Source organism: Agelaius tricolor, unplaced genomic scaffold (genome assembly GCF_023055355.1).
Source record: "Agelaius tricolor isolate 1412-34295 unplaced genomic scaffold, bAgeTri1.0.p SCAF_3, whole genome shotgun sequence".
Classification (NCBI taxonomy): domain Eukaryota; kingdom Metazoa; phylum Chordata; class Aves; order Passeriformes; family Icteridae; genus Agelaius; species Agelaius tricolor.
The window spans coordinates 4,411,103-4,429,421 of NW_027269263.1; the positions used below are offsets into that span (position 1 = coordinate 4,411,103).

General features: G+C 39.9%; 1 protein-coding gene across 13 annotated transcripts in view; it reads right to left on the reverse strand.

Annotated features, from left to right (window-relative positions):
• The window catches only part of ERC1 (ELKS/RAB6-interacting/CAST family member 1), a 276,731-nt gene that overhangs the window by 211,653 nt on the left and 46,759 nt on the right, over positions 1 to 18,319 (reverse strand). For all 13 annotated transcript variants that reach the window (XM_071422212.1, XM_071422219.1, XM_071422217.1 and 10 more), the window contains exon 3: positions 4,460 to 4,876. In XM_071422212.1, coding sequence (XP_071278313.1) covers positions 4,460 to 4,876 — 417 coding nt within the window. The remainder of the gene's footprint in view (positions 1 to 4,459; positions 4,877 to 18,319) is intronic.

Sequence of the window (18,319 nt, forward strand, 5' to 3'; positions counted from 1 at the left end):
AAGGGTAAGAATTTTGACACACCCATGGAAAAATAATTTGTTTGCAAAACTCGTCACAGCTGATTAAAATCCAGTCAGACAAGGGAAGCAGCCTCTCTGTGCTGGGCACAGCTCAGCAGGGCTCTGATGGGACACGTGGATGCCACATCCCTCCCTTCTCACTGAGCTCCCTGCTGCTGCTCTCTGGCCACCACAGGATGGAGTTTGGCTGATCTAAGCCTAAACACACCTGTGAGATAGGCAGGTGTGCTCTGCCAGACCCCTGTCCATGGGAGACAGAGTAGGGAGCGCCCCCAGCCACTGAGTGCTGATTCCGAGGATGGAGTGGGCAGCTTCACTCCAAACTGCCACAAAGAGGGGTCAGTCCTTGCAATAAAGCATCCTAGGGAACTGTGATGCAGTTCACAAACAGCACTTTGTGGGGTTGCCATTTCAGCAAGCACTCAAAAAAGGGAAGAAATAATAGCTTTTTCTGCCACAGCCTCTTTCCTTAAGCTCATTGTGGGTAAGTGCCCTCATGAACCACCCATTTCGGTGCCTGTTTTACATACAAAACCTCCTTTATTTGTTAAGCACTTCATCCCTAACTCCTTCATTCAGTTTTGTACTAAGCTGGAATAAAAATCCATCTTGTTTGAATGGGTTCAATTACTAAAAAAAAAATAAAAAAAAATTCAAGTCAAAACTGTAATTTACTACTAAACAGTTTCTGGAAACAAAGTATAAAGCTCCTGTCAGTTCTTCCCTCATTCCACACTAGTGTAACATGCAAGCCTTGATGCCAGAAGTGCCTTCTGAAGAAAAAAACCTTCAGAATAAACAGCCTTCTTTCTGTTTCTAAATAAATGGTTGTAGTGAGCCATCCATACTTACAGTCCCTGTTGGACTGTCCTTACAAATCTGAGTCTGCCCACAGTACTCCAAGTGTTTGGAACACCAGGTGTGGATCACATCATCTTTTGCTCTGATATCTGGGCTATTAATCTGTGTAACTGAGAAAAATCCATTTCTAACCAGTGCATCTAGCACTCTGGGGACTGGGGAGCAGGGAGGCTGTCACAGCAAGAACACAGCAAGCTTGGTTATCTTTGGAGCTATGGACCACCACTGATAATTCTGCAACAGGCAAGTCCGGAGCACAGAGGCAGCTTGGGAGCTATTCTGGAAGCTGTAGTCCAGCTGCTGGATTTCATCAAGTATTTCTTCCTGGTATGAAAATAATTTTGTTTTTGAAAGTTAAGTCTAGAATACCAACAACAATAATTGTCACAAAGACTGAAGAAGGGGTATTCAAAATAGCAGCTATCTTTTAATAAGCTATGAAGCTTAAGCTTGTTTTCCAGGGTAGAGGAATGTGATGCAGCCACACTGCTATCTGCTGAAGTCAGGGCATTCTGATGTTCAATGAGATATTTAATTATTTGTGTTAATGAGAGAATGCCCTCTGTATCAGTTGTTGAATACATCCTATGCTGGATATAGTAACTTTCCCATGGACTTAGATGAATAATTCCTTGAGATCCTCAGAAGTCAGAGCAATTGGGAAAAGCCCAAGAGAGTCAAATTGCTTATGGAGATACCTCTCAGCAGCTGCTGGAGAATCCATTTTATAATCTGGATTTGGGAGACTGAGACAGTGCCCTGGGAGGTGATCAAAAATATCTGATGTCTTTTATATGACGAACAATTAAGCAGCACTGGATTTTTCAGACTAGAAAAAAGAGTAAGTCAGAATGGATATAACAACCTAAAATGGTGAGTGGCACAGAGTTATAATCTTATCAGAACCACAACTCTGACCTCTCTTAGAATTTATTTTCCTTGGGAAATTCATGTGATCTTTAGTACAATAACAGCAATAGCAAAAGCTGAAGAAATCAATTAATTCTCAAGGTTTAATTTTCAAGGTCATAGTGCTGGCCACTGTAACTGCACTGCCTGCCTGAAAAACTGTCTGATGACCTTGAATCTCAACATCACACTTGGAATTACATGTAGGTTTCAAAACCAGAAAATGAGGGATACCTTCTTGCTTCAAGATGAAGATCTTTAATATTATTTCCAGCAAATATTCTATCAGAAATCTAACACCCTTGCAGAGTCAGTACTAGTGGATTCTGACATCTCAGAACTTCTTTTGCTAAGATGGTCAAGACTGCTATTAAAATTTTCTGCTCTGTTAGGAAATGAAATATAAACTGACCTTACACACTCTTAAGAATCCCTTTGAGATACTAAAGTTTCCTTTACCAGCAGTATTTAAAGAAGAGTTTAGCATGCCTTTCCAGATACTGGAATGCTAGATATAGAACCATCAAGAAAGTAGATTCATTTCTTCAAAGCAGCTCAAAAATTCCACCATTAGTATCTGGGGCAGCAAAGAGCTAAAATAACCTACAACTATGGAAATACAGATGGACATAACAGAAGCTCAGCTGAGGAGGGTGATGCAGACACACGTAGCAGGTGACACACCGAAGAGAGACAATGTCCACGTGTGAAACATGGACAGCAGCTGTGGAGCACATCCTGCAGAGCACCTGGGCGCTCAGGCAGTCACATGCAGCCAGCTGCAAGTTCCCCTGATTTTCTCCAGCCTGCCAGAGCCCCAGGCATGACACTTGAGTTTGATGCAGGTAAGTCTGAGGTCACTTAGCTCAGCCTTGCGCAGAGCTCAGGGACACACAGGTACAAACACAACCATTCCTGTTGCCACCCAGTTCCCTAAGGAGATAACATGGCACCACGTTTTTGAGGCTACAAGGGTGCTCAGCTTCACAGCTGGATCCCAAATCACATCCATGGTTTGAGGTACAAATTACATCATACCCAGCTTACACTTCTCAATGAATCGGGGCCGGGTAAGCAGCAAGGAGTAATTAATTTTAAAACATTTGATAAATCACATTTACCCTTTCAAGTCAGTAGGTCATCTCTATCTCCTCTAGGAAGTCTTTTACCATAAAGACTAGCATTTAAATGACTGATGATTTCCAAATATGTATGAATGGAACAAGAATTCTTATCTTGCAACATCTACTCATCTGCAGCAGGAACGAACGCAACCGCATTCCTCAAAAATTGCACAGCTCCTGCCAGCTTTTCATTTATGTTGCTGGACTTAGAGCAGAAACAAATGGAAGCCATTTGAGGCTCTTCCTGAAATAGTTACAAGAATTGGAACAGAATTATCATTGGTTGCTAAATAAAGGAAAAACTGTAGTGCAGAAACTCTGGAATAATATTATCTTCACTCCAGACACTCAAGAGATTACTGCTCTAAAAAAATAAATCTGGCCTAAATCTGGCTCAGAAATGCAATGGGCTCCAGCTTTCTTATATAAATGCTTGCAAGAGCACAAGCACTATGGGTCAGGCCCTGGAAACATATGAATAAGAGGTATTAAGAGATATTTATGTGCTTCATACACTCATCTCAAAAAACTCTTCCAGGCCTTGCTTTCTTGACTTCTTAGAGAGGGGCCTTAAATCTTGTATAGCCACAGAGCTTCCCAAAAAATGCTGAACCATGAGGTAGATACCAATGTGCAGAACAGGTCATTAGATTGATACACATGGTACACATGGATAGCTATCAATTCATGCCTTCAGTCGACAGATGTAAAATAATCTTTACACAGAATCTTAGCACTAGTGAATCCATGCATACACATATTTATCTGTGCATCTGCACAATCCATGCTGAATTACCAGCCTTTTAGAAGTTGATATTCGATTACTTTAGGAGGCTGGTTGACAACAGGAAAATGCATATAATAATATCCAAAAATATAATGACACTGGCTACACAATAACTCATTTTCTTTCATTTATTTTCCTTTGTTTTACTAAAATATTTGTATTCTATATAGACTATATTTTGTTATAATTAGTTCAAAATTATTAATAGTGAAGAATGTCTGCCACTGTACTCTTTTAAGGTACACTACAAACATAACAATAGTTTTTCTCTTTTCAGAAGGATGGTGAGAAGGTGTTACTATGTGTCTCTTTAAGAAATCTCTTTTTTGGTTGTGCATCCAGGGCAGCTAATAGTTTTATCAAATACCCTGCACAGCAAGATGACTGTTTCCATGGAAACTGTTGAGCAATCATCCATTACTCTTGCAAAGATCTCTCTCTCTGCTCTCACCTAAATACAGGTAGCTACTTTCTCTCTAACAACAAAGGAACAGAAGAATTCATAATTTATTTTTCCAGGCTTTAGGACAATTCATCTCCAGAGTTGCCTATGGAGCCTACAGGAAAAGTGGGGCCCACAGCACAAAACCCCAAAAGGTACATGAAAGGAAGCCCTAAAGAAATTTTAAAATGCGCACAAATCGTATCTGATATAAAATCCACCTTATAGAGAGGATGGAAGATTCTTTCCTTACAACTGTGAAATGGATAGGAGACAGAGAGGAGTTTAAGAGTGGAGATGAGTTTGATCACTCACCTCTCTCAGCATGTTGTTTTCTTTTTCCTTCTGTTCAAGAAGGCTTTCCAAGTGGTGCACGTGCATCTCCGCCTCAGCCAACCGCCGTGTCCGCTCGTGGTCTTCCTCAGTGGCTTTTGCTGACAGACCTTTACTCTGCAGCATCTCCAGCAGCTTTTTGATGGACTCATCACGTGCATTCAAGGTCTGTTTCTGCGTCTCAATACGCAGTTCCATCTCCTCCAAGGTTTTCCGCAGCAGGAACAGCTCCTTGGCCTGGCGCTCGTGCTCCGCGTGCAGCCGCTGGAAGTTCTCCTCTGTCAGCTCTGCCACCAAGGGCTCGCTGGTCCTGCTGCTGCTGTCCTGCTGGAACAACTGGTTCAGGTCCCTCTGGATCCTCAGCTCATCTTGGAGAGCCTGGATAGTCATCTGCATATGCTGAAAGAACAAACAAATGAAATCAGAGGATTCCCTCCACTGGAGAAATAAAGAAAACAGTATGAGCCACATCAGACCTCCTGAACCACCAACCAAGTGGAAACCACAATGCCAAACCAATCACCACCAAACCACCACAAGGAGGTTTTTAAAGCAGAATTGAGGTGGAACTGGGTTATACTACAGAAAGTTCAAGTTCCTCCTTCTGTGTCTGGTAGAGGTTGCTTAACATTTAGAAGACTCTTAGAAGACTTAGAAGACTCTTGCTTGAGTGACTCTTCCACTTGCATCAAGTTGAGAGAGTGACTGTTTCAAACAGGATAATGTCAGCAGCTTTCAGCAACTTGTGTCAGTACCCTTCCAAATGTTCACCTCCCCTATAGAACAATTTTGCAGAAGAAGACCCAGAATTACTATAGAATTACCATCTTGGTGAAGCAGAGGGACACAGTGCTATTAGAATTTACATATCACCCACAAAACCTAATCACCTATGAAGGCTCCTAAGGTCTTCCTCAGTAACTCTACACTTAGCACAGATTTCCCATTTGACTCAGAGAAGAAACTTCAGCTTGTAATGAAGAAACACAACTATAGAAAACTGGATAAATGCTACATGGGGAAAAGGGCCACATAATAAAATGTAATGCACGAGGATTTTAGCACAGAAGTTACCACCTCACAAATAGGAATATGAAGTCAATCAAATGATCAGCAGTAATTTGTTGTTGTACAAGACAATAAATCCTGTCTCAATGACTGAATACAGTGGGTTAATGTAATGGACAATACAGGAGAAGCACAGTTTGCCCACAAAAATGTCCTCGTTTATATTTTGATAGATATATTTTTTCTTTTCAGCAAGACAGAAGTATCAAGCCAATAACAGAGAAGTACAAACACTGCACAAAGATTTGATTACCAGAAATGAGATGCACACTGAGTGATACATCTCCCTTAAGTGAGGCAGACATGCTTACAATTCAGTCTGAGTGTGAATAAGTCAGATGCACTGATCCCTGTGGTGTACATTTCTATTACAAAAACCAGTGTCTCATATACAGCTATTTCCAGTATTCACTAGGCTAAAGTACTAGAATAAGTTATATTCCATGATCTAGCTTGATGCAGACACACAGTGGTGAGGTCTAAAATGTAAAGATGGTGCAAAATTAATGCTTTCTGTAAGACCAAGTACTTCATTTTACTCAAGTATTTGTAAAAGCAGAAACTAAGAAGATTTGGGTTTAAGCATTACTCCAAGAATATGTTTATCACAATTCTTATGTGAAATGCCCTGAAGATGCTAAAAAGCTGTCTGGACAACAGGCTTTAAGTGGCCTTGCCTGAGCAGAGGGCTTGGACCAGCTGACTTCCCACCAACCTCAAGCACACTGTGATTCTATGAAAAGACAGCAGATAGCATTTACAGCAGAGTTACTTACCTTTGATCTGTTTTAGAAACACAAAGGGTTAGTTGGGTTGAACAGAATGGTGCGTGCATAAAGGCAGTCCAAACTAATTTTCTTTGCAAAAGTCAGTATTTTAGACCAAGTGCTTTCCCTCTATTTGTGTTCTGGCTTAAGAACAGCTTTTCACAACCAAAATTGCTGTTACATTGTCAGCTCACCTAAGGCCACTAAAGGGAACAGTCTTGCTATTTGTCCTTCCTTAGGTGGTTGGCACTGACAACAGGATCAAAACCTCACCTGATGGCTAAAAATCAGCCCCAGCAAACACCAAACAAAATGCCTTAGCAGCCACATCTCCAACTGAGTTGACAGTGTGGCCACATCAGTGCTGATTCTGGTGCAAAGCAGGGGTGGCAGGTGCTGCCAAGGAGCTGGCAGAGAAGAAAATGGAAACATCCTTTACAGCATCAGCATAAACTGAAATCAGCTTAAATGCAAAGATCTGTGGTTGGTTTGAGATGCTGTAAATTGCCTTTTCTTCTACTTCAGTAACACAATATCTGGAAGTTAGTAATTTGGTTAATCTAAAACTACACTTCAGGTTATAGAATCTGTGTGACAACATAGCACAGGTATATTAGGTGAGAGAACAAGTAATTACTCTGTTCTAAAAGGTACATTGTGTTTAAATATTGGTGGCTGTTCAGATTTATTTTCAAGTAAGAGATGAAAAAAATATCTGAAGGGAACTAACATGGACCTCCAAAACATTTTCAGAAATCACTTTCTTTTTAATTAAAGATCTCAACTTTCAGTTATTGACTGTGGTTTGGAGAAATGACAAAGTGAGAATGCCAGAACCACATCCAAGCCTTGAAACTGAGGCACTACAGGTAGGCAATCAAAACCACTACATCTGTTCAATTAAAGCATGTTGGTTGAGCTGTAAGAGAAAACCTGCTGCACTCATTAAAATATTTGCCTCATCTGTACCTATGCCCCACCAATAAAGTCAGTAGGACTAGAACAGAGTAGTGAGAAAACGTCCTCAATTTTTGTTATAATTAAACAGTAACCTCACTAGATGTAACTTCACAATTCCATACATGAGTTAATTCCATTTGTATTTGAGAAGCCCTACTTATTCACAGCCCAGCTGTGTGTTGTTCCTCCAGCTAACAAACAAATTCCCACATGCTTCCACCTGGCTCTCCACACTCTGCCACTTCAGCATTTCCTTTCTCCCAGGCGAGAAAAGAGCTTCTTCTGAACAACCACATCATCGATTCAATGAAATTATTTCCTCTACTCAATGCTGTCTCGGAACCAAACTTGGGTTATTTATAAACATCAATGGCCTAAATCACCCAACCAAATTCTTACATTTCTACCATCTGATCTGCTGTGAAATGTCATTTCAGGTTACATAGATAAAAACTGTGTCTCGGACCCACAGAAACTATTTCCCCTAAACACGGAAATGCCTCCCTGGAACTTTTGGGTCACTGAACCAAAATCTATTACATGATTCAAATACATGATGTGGAAAAATAAATTTAATACCAGTGACAAACAGGATTTACTGATCCATCCTGGTCCATCAGTCTGTGAAATCAAGACAAGGCAGTTTGGAATACCTGACAGTTGGTCAGCAACTGCCTGGGATTCAGTTTCCCAGGAAAAATGAAGAGGTGGAGATAACAGAAAAGTTAAGAGTTGAGCTTAGAAATAACTCTCACTGTTCTCTGAACTGCTGCTCAGTTGAGAACAAACTTGATTATTAAAGGTAACTGGCAAACTGTTAAACTGTTTTCCAGTTAAAGGTAACTGGAAAATACGCCACAAAAAATTATTCTGTGCTTCTGACACCCACTCTTTTCCAACATGCAAAATGTATGCAAAATGGGTTCTTTTCTGTGCTTTCCAAAATTTTTTTTATGATTCTCAGAATAATAAAACAATACTAGCTGGTATCATAGCTAACTGCTTCTTCAGTTAAAATTTCTTGTCTTCTATATAATTTCAAAGAAAAAATAATTTTCCCCCGAAGGTGCGGGCAAGCTTTACTAGCATCTCATCCATTTTTTAGACTTCACTTGTAAATCAGCAACTATCCTAGAAAGGCAAAATATTTTCCTAGTTCATGCAACACTAGCCACTGATAATTAATTTCTAAGACCTGACTAGAGATCTCAAGAAAATTGAAAAATACTGTTGAAATAGTCTTATCTAGAAATAAACATGTAAAAATACTTTTAATACCACTGAGCTTCATTATACCATACTCTACTAAGTAACAATCATGCTTTTGTGAAACAGTTTAATGCAGGCAATGTAATTAAAGCAATTATTGTGAACCTGTACTTTGCTTGAAATGTATTGCTCTTATCTCAAATCTTGAGGATTCTCTGTTTTTTTCAAGTAATGAAAACTAGTCTTTAAGCCTCACTACAAATTATAACTACATGTAAAAATCACAGAGGTATTTTTGTGAGCACTTCTCTAGTTATGGCCATGCCCAACAAATATTTCTCTTGACAGAGCTAAGCACCTTGAAGATCACCTCAAACAGAAGTCCTAAAAGGACATGGTGTACACACAACCTCTTACACCAGCTGTTCCTCTGCCTCTATTACTTCCATGGGTCAATTTACCAACCAGGCTCTGCATAGAGACACAGTTTGACTTTTATCCAGCAGCCCAAAATTTACATCTCTAAGTAGCAGAGCACGATTCAATCTTTGCCTCCAGCTACCAGGACTCAAATTCACCTTTCCCACACCTTGGCAGATTGGTGAGCTTCCAGCCTACAGTGTGGGTACTGCCCATGATGGAGAAGTTCCTGGTTCTTGGTTCCCAAAGCTGTCCTGCTGCTGCAGTCTCAGGGTAATCAGTCTCAGGACTACACCTACAGCTGTACTGGTGAGAGCTGCAGGCAGCTCCTTTCATCTCTCTCTGTTGAAGCTTTTCTTTTTTGCATAAAATATTTAAAGATTCAGTAGGCCTGACAGAGAGAACTACAGAGAGCACAGCTTCTTATTCTAATTGGTAGAACACATAAGAACAGAGAGACCTGAAAAGCAACACTTCCAACTACCTTAAATGTTTATCATCTCACCCTTCCAAAGGAAGTAGGGGATGTGCATTTTAACTTTTTCAGTCAGAAAAAGAAATTTAATTGATATTCTACAGCCAAGACCTGTATTCTAACCCTACATTTTAGATCAAAAGGAGGCAGCCACTACTACTACCATGATTTTGAAAGAAAGGATTAAATTGTGATATGCTTTTTAAAAAAAGGATTTCCAAACTCATCTTTGCAAGACGGAGCTTTACCTACCAAGGTACAGTTTAATATTCCAATATGCATTTGTTCATTTGGGTTTGGATGCCTGATTTAGATTATTCATACTGCAGATACTGTCTGTGTAACTACTGTAATCAGACATACAACTTATCCCATAATTTATTCAAGAAGTCTAAAGGCCTAAATTGGACCTCTGGGCTCTGCAAGGCACCTAGTCACCAAACACTTCCATAGCTAAGTTCCCCTTAATCTCCTCTATTTAAATTCTAAGTAGGTTAAACCGAGAAAATTCCTTCCATTTTTGAACACCAAGAAAAAAATACAGTACATTCAAGAGAAGCCTGAAAAAATCAGCAAAAAGAAACAGAATGTTCTCTTTTCCAGAAACAAGGGAAAAAACATAACATGCAATTATGTGACAGTGTCACAGAAATGTGTCACAATGAGGTGGGGAACTATTGTTACATTCTGCAAAACTCAACCACTTAAAAAAAATTTCTCCGACACTGGGAGAACACTGAAGACTCAATTATGAGCAAATGAATGTAGGGTAATGATAAGGACAGGGAGAAAAAGAGGGGTCCTACTAAAATATTTAGTGGTGTGAAAGCTTCCACCTGGAAGAGAGAGGTTCAAGCTCTTACTCATCTTCATATGACTCAAAGGAGGCTTCAGTCAGGAAGCAATAAAGATGTTCCTGGGTGGATCTCTAACAAGTTATTCTTACAGAAAGGACTGTGAGAGTTTCTGCTTTGTACAAATACCTGAATATTGATTGACTTCAAAATTCAAGCTTGCATTCCTCACATGTCTGTGTCATAAAGGGAAGTGTCAGGGACTTTGTTCAAATTAGCCAAAAGACCCCTTAGCAACACTCACACTCAAACAAAGTCTGTTTCCTGCTTAGGGTAATCTCATCTCACTCTTACCAAATTCTTAATCAGAAATTCCACTCCACAGGAAAAAACAAACAAACCAACAGCCTAACAAGAGTTTTGCTGAAATCAGCAGATTTAATAAAAGCTTCTTATAAAAATATTACTGAAACATAGGATATTGAAAACTTCTTGGTTACTTCTACTGTTAACCCACAAAGCCAGTGCATTCAGTGCATCCTGTACCTTATGATGCACAGGTATTTGGCAGTTTTCTGCCAATCTGCTCAGCCATCAGGCTGCTCCTAGTGTATTAAACACTATATGCTTGGACACACAGCACAGGTGTGCTGCTTTTGGCTGGGGTAGAGTTATTTCTCTTGCTAGTAGCTGGTATGGGGCTGTGTTTTGGATTTGTGCTGAAAACACTGTTGATAACTCCAGGATATTTTGGTTATTGCTGAGCAGGGCTTGCACGGAGTCAAGGCCTTTCCTGCCTCTCACCCCACGCTGCCACTGAGTGGGCTGGGGGAGCACAGGGATTTGGGGGGGATTAAAGCCAGGACAGCTGATCCCAACCCACCCAAGGGATACCCCAGACCATCACCTATCCAAAGGTGGGTGATGCTGTGCTCAGCAGTACAAGCTGGGGGAAGGGAGAGGAGCATGGGATACTGGATTTATGGCACCTGACAGCTCAAGTCATCATCACTTCAGGATGGAGCCCTGCTTGCCTGGAAAGGGCTGGACACCTGCCTGATGATGGGAACTAGGAAATTAATTCCTCATGCTTTCCCTTTACCTAATAAACCGTCTTTATCTCAACCCACAAGTTGTCCCACTTTTACCCACCAGGGAAAGATGAGTGTCTGTGTGGTAGTTAATTGCTGGCTGTGGTTAAACCACAACAACATGTTTCCCTTTTTTTATTATATATCACATAGTTCTGTATTTCTTTTTCAGGATCCAACCCAGGAATAAAAACCCACAAAATTTTAAAAAAAGAGACAAATGTAATTTGTTAATCAAACAAAAACTAAATTTTGGAAGACAGGAGTTTACAGCTACTCTGTCCTTAAGTCAATTATTTTTACTTCTGGCAAAGAAAGACAAAGTACACAAGCTTTTAGCTACAAAAGGCATTGCAGCTCTGAAATGTACTTGTAGTACCTATAAACATTGCCTTAATTTTGTTTTTAGTTCACTGTGAGTAAAATGCTATTTCTCTAGAAAGGAAAGATTCAATAATTATGATGTATTTTATTTCAGAAGGACAATTCTGTAAGGTCTAATCATCAAATGTACATCATCAAAAATGAGAATGTAAATTAAAAAATAGTGTTTCTCTTGCCAGCAAACCCACATGCACAAACTTTTGCATTATGGCAATAACTTTCATGTTTCTTACAACAAAAGCATCTCAAACATTTGTAAGAGGATGAAATCACACTCAGCTCAAAAGAGACCACATGGAAAATGGTAGAAGAGAGGATTTGGTCACTGTGTGCAATCACTGCCTCCCATGCTCAAAGAGTTAAAGGTTTGGCAGCATTTCTGGGAAATGGATTCTGCTGAATGCCCCGCAGAAGCAAAGGCCTGGCTGTCTGAGGGAGTCCCTGCTGACATTCAGCTGCAGCCCACGCAAAGACATTGGGAAAAGGGCTAATGTCAGGTGTCCAGCAGGGCTGTGAAGAAACACAACTTGCTGAGTCCAGAAATGCTACATATTCCCTCTAAGATGGATCAGGGGCTTCAAAACCCTGATTTAAATGGAAATGAGTGGGTGATTTTTATAGTGTTAAGCTTAGGTACAAAACACTGCTATGATTTTAAGAGGATTTCACTTGTGAGAGTCAAAGAAAGGGACCTGTATTTTAAAGACAACCTTATGTTGCATTATCTCTGAGACAACAGAAGGGCAAGATGGTAAAAAGTGCTACAGATAAAGAGTTTAAGTTATCAGTAATACATTTGTCAGCTGAAGTAGACTCACACAAATTTACCCATTTAAGGGGGCAGTGTGCAGCAGCCTAATTCCTTTACTCCTGTTTGTACAAAAAAGCCCCCAACAAACCCCAAACAAGCCTGCAGGAATGAATTTAGAGTCCTAAAGGAAGCAAATCAGAAACAGCCTGCAATGCAACCAACTCACACCCAGTGTACAGGCACATCCATGAAAAGGCTCCAAGGTAAAACAGAGTAAGTGCAGTACACCAGCTCTCGCTACTAAATGTCCACATGCAAGATTTTACCTTTGGTAAACATGAAGCAGCTTACCAAGGATAAAGGTAGGCTGTTTCTATGGTCAAATGTGGGCAGTTTCTGTAGAATAACTCATGCACAGTAAAAACAAGATTTATTCTAAAAATAATTTTGTGCACATTCTAAATATTCTAAAGAAATTTGTGCACACACCTGTGTGGTAAGAATAAAAATTCTGATTACACATAGGCAAAGCTGTAAAATCCTAAAAAGCACACACTTATCAATTTTTTAGCTATGAATATAATTCTGACAGTTCTCTGACTTCCTAGGGGAATTTGAGCTCTCTGTCAGATACCAGAAATGGCCTAGTAGGCAACTAGAACTCAAAGGAAAATTATTTTTGAAGTCATATCTGTAAGCCCCAGCTACTCTGTGTTTACATTTCCAAAGGTAGGTACTTCTACATCAGTAGTTTACTGTGCTTCAAAAGCTTTTGCTCATGCAAATCTTCCAAGAATTGACATTTCACACCCTTTGAATGTCAGCATGCTATGATCCTGGAACTAAGAAACTGGATTCTTTTTAAGTGCCCCTCATCTTTCTTGAGAAGAGGCATTTTGGGATTAGGGCAAATATTTGGAATTTCTCACTGAATCGACAATTTACATACTGACTTTAACCTCTGTTTCCCAGCAGGCTGTCCAAATTGGGTTAGTATTACATTACTTAAACACCATGTTTTATTTATTTACAAATATGAGCTTTGATATTTTTATTCTTATGCTGCTAAAGAAACAGCATATTTGCATATTTGCAGTTTCATACACTGCAATAAGATAACTCTTTGCAGATTCTGTCTCCCTGGTCTGGCAAGCATAAGTTTCTTTTGTAGCCAACTGTGTTGATAAAATTGATCTTTGTGCGTGAGGCTTCTGTTAAAAAAATTAAAAGCCAATACTCAAACATCAAACTAATCTATATTCAGGCCAGCCATGATAGAACATAAGGAGTTCAATCTTATCCCATTTTGCATGTGTATAAAACACACCCAATTTCACCTAGAGTGCAGATTACTTCTAAATTGCATCCGTGAAATAGGTGCTAAAGTGCCAAATTCAGCTTCTGTGAACCTCTCATCCCATGAAAGTAATTATAAATTATTATGGCACTTATGGGAAAGAGAATTTTAACATTTACATATGCATGAAAGTCTAATATTTTCAAATTAATAGCATCTATATGAAAGATGACTCATTTGTTAATAGATTAGGAGCTTTTCTGCACAAATGTATTATTAGTCACCTCAATTAGGGAGGTCAGCAAATCCATCTTTCCATTAGCTGATGCAAGGAATCAATCCAAGATAAAAGGTCCTCTGCTACACAACCTTTGATTTTGTGTTCAGTACTTTCCAACATATCAGCATACATCAACAACATGCTCTAAAAAGGAAAAATAGCTGCTGATTTCTAGTAAGAGAGCACTATATGAAAAATCAATGCACAAGAAAGCTGCTGATTACTTTAACCACATCACCCATCTCACCCAGATTTAAATCAACTCCTACACTAGTTGGTTTGGAGAGGTTACAGTATAAATCTCAACGAACATATCCATGTGTCACACTAAGATATTTTGACCAAAGTACCTTGAATAACTGCATTTGCATGCATAGGCCAACTACCTCTCATCTAAGAATATAAAGCTGGGAGTAGGCTGAATCTTTAAAGCTTGTTGAGCAGCTCCATATTGTGCCTGCTATATTTCAAATAATAGTTCGAACTAGGACTATTTAAAATAACTAGTTTCAATGTAAAACAGCAAATTTTGAACTTCTGCTCTCCCACAGCAATATAATATCTTGTTCTTCCTGTCAATTTGGAATGTGTCCTTCACCTGCAAGGAACAGTGGGGAGGCCTGAGCCACCCAATGCTCAGAGACTGTGGAGTGGTGACTACAGCAGGAAGTGTTCTTTCCACACTGTGCCTCCAGAAATTGAGTTCTCAGCGGAAATAAAGTATTTGTAAGCCCCATCAGACTGAACTATCAAACCTGGACAGCAGCTCACCAGCAATCTGCAAACCCTGAAATTTACTGATGGTTTGTTTGCTAGCTATTTTAATGCATTTTCTTGAGAAGGGAAGAGTTCAGATATGGCCATAAATGTGAGAGTACTGCACAGAGGATTTGAAGTAATAGAGCACTTGATATTCAAAATCTCATAAACAACATTTGGCTGTATTGAGACACAGGCCAATGAGTCTTTGCCCAATGTTCAACGAAGACAGAGAGAACCAACAGCCAAAACAGCCTCTCAGCTGCACCGCCCATGGGTGCAATGAGGCTTTGCCACCTTTCTTACAATTTTCCTTGAGATTATTAGATGGCAACACTGCAAGGCAAAAGTTCTTAGGGAGATGATTACAGTGCAGAGGCCCTGTATTGTCCCACAACTCATCCCCCCCGTTTCAGTACAACGTGGAACCAATTTTACTATGTCATTATCATACCACTTGTTCTGCTTGTTCACAGCCTCTCCAATGTGCCTTCCCTAACTGCAATCTATCCTACTCAGAATTTTAGGTGTTGCACCTTCTCACATTTGCTTTATCATCAATTCTTCATGGACAGCAAACCAAGCTTCCCGGAAAAGTGTTTGCACATGGTTTTCTTGTTTTAAGCCACAATAAGGAACAACTGCAAACCTTCCTACTCAAAAATCCAAAAAGCCTAAAATGATTGCTGAAACAAGAGCAGTTGTCAGGTATATCATCAGCTACTGTAGAGGACTACAGTATGTGCACTGCTACATACAGGAAAACAAAAAACCAAACAAAACAAAAGCAAAATCAATTCATTCATTGTCCCTTCTTGAAATAAAAACTACGGGCCTTTTTAAAGTTATCAATGCACTACAGGCAACTACAATGGCAGCAATTATTTTAACACTATTTTGCAAGATTACAGTTTGAAGATGTCACAATTAAGACAAGTTCTTGCCAGACAGAAGATATGCATTCCTTCCATCTCTGCAACTTCTTTTCATTTTCTTTGAAATGTAAGGAGGAAGAAAATAGGAATCTCTTCAACAACATTTACAGAAGCAATAATCACAGATAAAACTCAACTAAACCTGTGGCTTTTGACACGATACATGGTATTTTAGCCCTCCGCCATGTAATATTGGCTACACTCACAAAGGAACAGATTTGAAAATCATCTTTTCTGGATATGTCAAGTCTCACCAAGTACCATTCTGGGAAGACAGGCAGTTCAAATGAATTACTAGAATTTCAGGATAAATTTAGAATATGGCTGCAGTAATCACTGTCCCTGTGAAAGAACATATAAAAAACCCTCTGATCAAAATGTTCTGGCACTTACCCTCATGTTGAAATGACAGCAGCACCCTTGACAGCAAAGCAGAACACAGCACATTACACTGAGTTCTAAAGGAGCTTTGTCTGACTTTTAGGAGGCTAAGCAGCTTTAAGAGATAAGCAACAGAAAAGCATTAAGAACTTGAGTAGCTCTGGAAATGGGAAGGCCTAGCACAACCCACCTCAACAGAAAGCATTCAGACTTCTGGTAGGTGCGGTGATGGATGCAGCTTTGCAAGTACAAATTCAAGGATTTTCAATACTGAGACCTTTACTAGATGCTAGAATGTGATGGAAAACACCCAAACAGAAAAGTTTTTCCTTTCAGGAGATTGGTTCTTAGCCCCAGACATCTTCCTGCTAGGTACAAGGGTTCTCAAAGCAGGAGGCAATTCCCTCTGGCAGCAGTGCTCAGTCACCCACCACTGAAGACATCAGGTGCAGTAAGCTGAACCTCCTAGCAGGCATCAGAAATCCATCTGTTCAGAATGTGAGCTAGACAAGCTAAAATGAGTACCTACAACAGGACTGACAGCTAGAAAGACTTTTGTCAGTGAAAAGCTTTAGTACTGTCCTGTCTAACCTTGCACATCACTCTAGGAATCAAGGGAATAGAGAAGAACATAAAGGAGATCTGACTTCATGGCAATAAACATAAAACTATCCAGCACTGAATATTCTTGCATTGCCCATGAATCAAAATGGACAGTTGGTATAGACAGTGTTGATAAAATCATTTAGGGTAAATCTCTCACTGAACAAATACTGGGTCTAAATAAATCTTTTCAGAAGCTGCTTACTCATGAATTAGTACTACATGGCTGTTCAAGCAGTTTGTCAGGCTTCTTGCAAAGCAATGACTGAACTCTTGCCTCTTTATAGACCAGGTGGAAGATATCTAAATGCTCAAGATCTGCAATAACAGAGACAGTGAAATTATCAGAGAGAGATAACAGATAATCAAGATCTGCAAAAATGGATAGAAATGCTGGGCAATAAAGTCTTTTTGGTTCTTTATGCAGGCCATCCTGTAACCAAGTGCTCTGCATTTAAACACTGTTCAGAGAAATACCTAAATCTGCTGATAGATCTGTATGAACAACTGTCAAGACAGAAAGGAGAATGGAATTCCTTGTGTTGAGTTCAAGGCATCTATCCACCAACTGTAGCAAGACCTTACCCTTGTCTGAACACAGATAGTCATCTCAGAGCTACATGTTTTCTAAGAGTCTGGTAATTCAGAACTAAAAATAAAAAAATTGAAAAGGGCTTATAGCACTGAAAATCTGGAATGCTCACTTGCCTAGTGTTAGACATTTCATTTCAGGCCAACACAGCAAGCTGGCTCTGAAGACCCAAATTCTACTCAGCTCTTGGGTATTTTCTGGGACCTAGAAAGAATTAGGGAAAGGACTCTCTTTTCTTCATCCATCTCAATGCAAGGGCAAAGGAACAATGATGGTTCTTACTTAAATGCTAAGCTTAAGGCACTTTGCTGTGCTTTCCCAGAGAAATAAACTCATATGTTAATTAAAAGCAGAGGCTGGCTCTTTTTTTTAATCACTCAAATGGATGCCTAGATTAGGTTTACTAGAGAGAAGATTCATACAATTAACACAGAAACCCTGAATGCATTACTAAAAAACCAGTCCTCAATCCTGGATTTCATACTCCCTGCACTCCTTTTAGATTTCACCTAACATTAACATATGTTTTACTCATCATTAAAACACTCTCTTGGCAACACTTTTTGGAGATACTTTTGCTGTGCACATTCATGACTGGTTAAAGGATAAGGAGCACATGAAGTGTTCTTCTTTCTCCTTTCATTTTCAGGGAATGAGGAGGAAGAAACAGGAAGAGCCAGCAGATCAATACCTGGCTGCGAGCCTGCTGTCACTGGCAGGATTTTGCCTTTTTTAATTATAGATCAGTTTACATGACAGCAGGCCTGCTGGCAAGAGCCAGGGTACACCTGTCTCAAAGGGGAAACAGGATCTCTGCACAGGAGCCAGCAGGGCTCATTGAGAGCTCTAAACCACATTGGAAGGGGGAAGGGAAAACAAAGCAGCTCACTAGAGATGACCTGGGGACAGCACTGGTGAGGCTCTGTCTGCTGTCAGTGCAGGGATGGGATGGAGATCCACACAGCTCTGAAGATGCTAGAAACCACATGATGAAGCAGCTGAGAATGGTCACACAGGAAACAGAGACGGTGCTGTCCAGAGAGGAGCAGCGGAGATGATGAAGGGTCTGAGAAAAA